At 51.5% G+C, this 3952-nt stretch overlaps 1 protein-coding gene across 5 annotated transcripts in view; it reads left to right on the forward strand.

Moving 5' to 3' along the window:
* The window catches only part of BRD4 (bromodomain containing 4), a 52810-nt gene that overhangs the window by 34255 nt on the left and 14603 nt on the right, over positions 1–3952 (forward strand). For 3 of the 5 annotated variants that reach the window (XM_009322787.1, XM_009322789.1, XM_009322790.1), the window contains 2 exons: positions 573–772; positions 2446–2747. In XM_009322787.1, coding sequence (XP_009321062.1) covers positions 573–772; positions 2446–2747 — 502 coding nt within the window. The remainder of the gene's footprint in view (positions 1–572; positions 773–2445; positions 2748–3952) is intronic. The other 2 variants (XM_009322788.1, XM_009322791.1) reach the window with 1 other exon arrangement.

The following is a 3952-nucleotide window of genomic DNA, read 5'->3' on the forward strand; positions in this document are numbered from 1 at the left end:
GCGGGCAGGGACACTCCTGAGCAGGCAGGACACTCCTGAGCGGGCAGGATGCTCCAGAGCAGGCAGGGACGCTCCTGGGCAGACAGGCAGGACACTCCTGAGCAGGCAGGGACACTCCTGGGCAGGCAGGGACGCTCCTGGGCAGGCAGGGACACTCCTGGGCTGCCCGAACTCGTGGGCTGGAGCAAGGTTTTGCCCAGCGTGGAGGAAGCCCGTGAGGTGTAAGGAGCAGGGCTCCAACCCGCAGCCTTATCTCTCGCGTCCTCCCCATTCACGGCATCGTTAGGGCTGGTGATTAAAGCATCGCTAGCGCTGACGAAGCGAGCAGCCCACTTCTGCCTGAGCGGGGAGGAACACCCATGAAGAGGTTGTCTCCTTCCCCTTGCAGCGGTCAACACTTTTAACATAGCGAAACCACGGTGTGATGAGAAGCCGGAGGGAACCGACTTCCTTAACAGTGAAAGATAAGAAAGCGTTAGGCGGTAGAGGAAGAAGTTAATTAACATGGACGAGGAGGAGGTGCTGGGCCAAAGTATCTTGATCTCGTGTGTGTGTGTGTGTCTGCCTCTCAGCTTAAAGCAGTGCATGAACAGCTTGCAGCCCTGTCCCAGCCACAGCAGAACAAACCAAAGAAGAAAGAGAAGGACAAGAAGGAGAAGAAGAAAGAGAAGCACAAAAAGAAGGAGGAGCTGGAGGACACCAAGAAAAGCAAAGCCAAGGAACCACCGTCCAAGAAGCCCAAGAAAAGCAACAGCAACAGCAGTACCTCCAGGTCAGCCCCGTCCCTCTTCCGGCACGTCAGCCTTACGTTTTACCGCCCAGCGCTCTCTGCTAATTAACCTAATTACGCGCAGGATTCTTGACGAGTGACGCCTCCGTAGGCGTTGCTGGGGGTCAAGGCCCAACCGTGCGTTCAGCTTCGTTTTTCGGGGCTGCTGCTTTTCTGTGGGGCTGCAGCGAACGGGCTGAGAAGGGGGGGGGGGGAATCGCGTGGAGTCGCTCTGTTGGATCTCAAACCCTGGAAGCCTCTCACTTTTCCTCCCTCTCCCTTTTTTTTTTTGGGGGGGGGAAGCTGTAGGTTTTAAATTCAGAGGTAAGATGCCGAGAGCCGAGTCTCTGCCGCTTGTCAGCTGCCGGCTCGAAGGGGAGGCAGGATCTTGGCATTTAACCCGAGGCGAAAAGGAGTTGTTTGGCATATTTAGCTGTAATGAGATGAAATCAAGAAAGAAGGAAATAACGAGCGAGATCTTGGAGCTCGTCTCCGTCCCCGGGCCTCACCGCAGCGTTTAGTGTGTTCAGACTTTGAATAAACCCCGGCGGGCAGGGCAGCGGATTATTTTAGGGAAACGGACCGTCGGTGACACCATTAACCGCATCCTTTGCTAATTCTGGGGTGATTTTCTACCCAGGCTTCATTTATTAACTGCGTTAGCACCGAATCTGCTGTAAACGGTGGGATAAATACCTACAAATCTACCTCCGTCGGTTTTGAAGTGCCCGAAGCGTAGATAACCCCGACGGTGACGTCGAGGAGTCCCCGTAGCTGGGGGTTTTTTTTTTCCCCTTCTTAACGAACATTTTTTTTTACGGATGCTGGGTTTTACTTCTCCGTATGGGGCGTCAGGCCCTGACACAGCCCAACCTCCTGCCTTTCCTGGCGAGAAACGGGCAGCATCGGTTGAGCCTTGGTCCATCCAAGTGCAGACGTTGAGGAATTCTGCTCCGGAGCCGCTCCTGCTTTTCTGAATTACCTCCTGGAGCCGCTCATCTCTTTGGGAGAGCGAGCGTTGGGACGGGTAGCTCAGCCTTGGGCATCTGACAGCAGGTTGAGCTCAGCCTTGGGTTTCTAACAGCAGGTTGAGCTCAGCCTTTCTTGTCTTAACAGCGGATTGAGCTCAGCCTTATTGTCTGAGAGCAGGTTGAGCTCAGCCTTCTTGTCTAAGAGCAGGTTGAGCTCAGCCTTATTGTCTGAGAGCAGGTTGAGCTCAGCCTTTCTTGTCTAACAGCAGATTGAGCTCAGCTTCTTGTCTAACAGCAGATTGAGCTCAGCCTTTCTTGTCTTAACAGCAGCTTGAGCCCAGTCTTCTTGTCTAGCAGCAGGTTGAGCTCAGCCTTCTTGTGTAACAGCGGGTTGAGCTCAGCCTTCTTGTCTAAGAGCAGGTTGAGCTCAGCTTTCTTGTTTAACAGCAGCTTGAGCCCAGTCTTCTTGTCTAGCAGCAGGTTGAGCTCAGCCTTCTTGTCTGAGAGCAGGTTGAGCTCAGCCTTCTAAGTCCCAGCCTCGTGGCTGAGCTTCAAGCTCGAGCTACAACAGAAAAAGATGCTCATTTCCAGGAGGGAGAGTGAAAACAGAGCGATTTAGTGGTTACGCGGAAGAGGTTAGACCCGAGCGGCTGCTTTTCGGCGTTACGGTGTGTTCTGTAATAACATTTCCTAATTGTTCTTAAGTAGTAAGAAGGAGCCTGTGACGGTGAAGAACAGCAAGCCCCCTCCAGCCTACGAGTCTGAGGAGGAGGAGAAGTGTAAACCCATGTCCTATGAGGAGAAGCGGCAGCTGAGCCTGGACATTAATAAACTCCCCGGTGAGAAGCTGGGCCGAGTTGTCCATATCATCCAGTCGAGAGAACCCTCCCTCAAAAACTCCAATCCCGATGAGATCGAGATTGACTTTGAGACGTTAAAACCATCCACCTTACGGGAGCTGGAGAGATACGTAACGTCGTGTTTACGGAAGAAGAGGAAACCTCAAGGTACCTTTTAGCCTTAAACCCTGTTTTTTCTCCTTATTCCGGCGATGCTTTCCCAGTCGTGAGGGAGAGACGGGTAGGAAAAAAGACGAGTGCGGGTATTCAGGCGCTCGATGCCCTTGTCCGCTGAAAAAGGGGGTTTTTATTGAAGAGCCACGGCTTCTCTAATGAGACGTCAAGGCGCGTATCAAAGCCTGCCGGAGCGGCGCCGACGCGAGGCCGCTCATTCCTGTAGCCCCTCTAAACGCCAGCATTTTCATCCCAGTTCATCTCTTTACGAAGAGCTGCGAGTGGGTCCTTTCGACCTGACGCCAGCGGTTTTTATGGAAGCCCTTAACGATCTTTCTGACGAGCGGCAGAGCTCCCTCCCGGGGCGGGGGGGGGGGGCCCGCCCCCCCGGCGGGGGGATTCCTCCCCCTCGGCGGCATCCGGGACGCCGGTGTACCGGACGGGTGTCAGGCGCAGGGGCTTTGCTCCGGAGCTCGCTGGGATTCGGGCTGAGGGACTCCCTGCGCCTCCCACCTCCGCTTCTGGAGGTAGAAGAGGGGTTTCCCCCCTTCTTAATACACCTGGGGTTTATTTTTTAATGGGTATTTTAATCTATTTTGATATACTTTAATCTATTTTGATATTTTAATCTATTTTAACCTATTTAAATCTATTTTAAATCTATTTTAAATACATTTTGAATACATTTTAAATCTATTTTAAATACATTTTAAATACATTTTAAATTTTAAATCTATTTATACCCATTTTTATTTTTAATATATTTTAAAATATGTATTTCTATAATAAATACACGTATTTATTCATGACCAAAGACCAGACAAACACTTTTTTACATAAATAGCCCCCAGCAAAAGGGGATGTGGCAGCGACGGGGGGAGGAATAAGGGACTTGAAAGGGAATCTCCCCATTTCCCGTGGCCAAGGGGTGACGGTGGCTTCCCGGGATAAATCCCAGTGGCAAACGTACCCGGCCAAATCCTGGCAGGTCCCTTCATCCTTCCGCACCCCAGCAAAACGTTTCGATTTCTATTTTTCACTTTAGTTTAGGGGTTTGGGGGTTTAGTAAAGCACCTGCTAAAGCAGCTGCCTGTCTTTATTCTCCGTTAAGCTGTTAAAAACGAGGCCGGTTTACGCTTTTCCACTGCCTCAACCTCCTGCCACCCCCTTAGACCAGCGAGTTGATGCAGCTAAAAAAA

The sequence above is a fragment of the Pygoscelis adeliae genome, unplaced genomic scaffold (assembly GCF_000699105.1).
Source record: "Pygoscelis adeliae isolate BGI_AS28 unplaced genomic scaffold, ASM69910v1 Scaffold434, whole genome shotgun sequence".
Classification (NCBI taxonomy): domain Eukaryota; kingdom Metazoa; phylum Chordata; class Aves; order Sphenisciformes; family Spheniscidae; genus Pygoscelis; species Pygoscelis adeliae.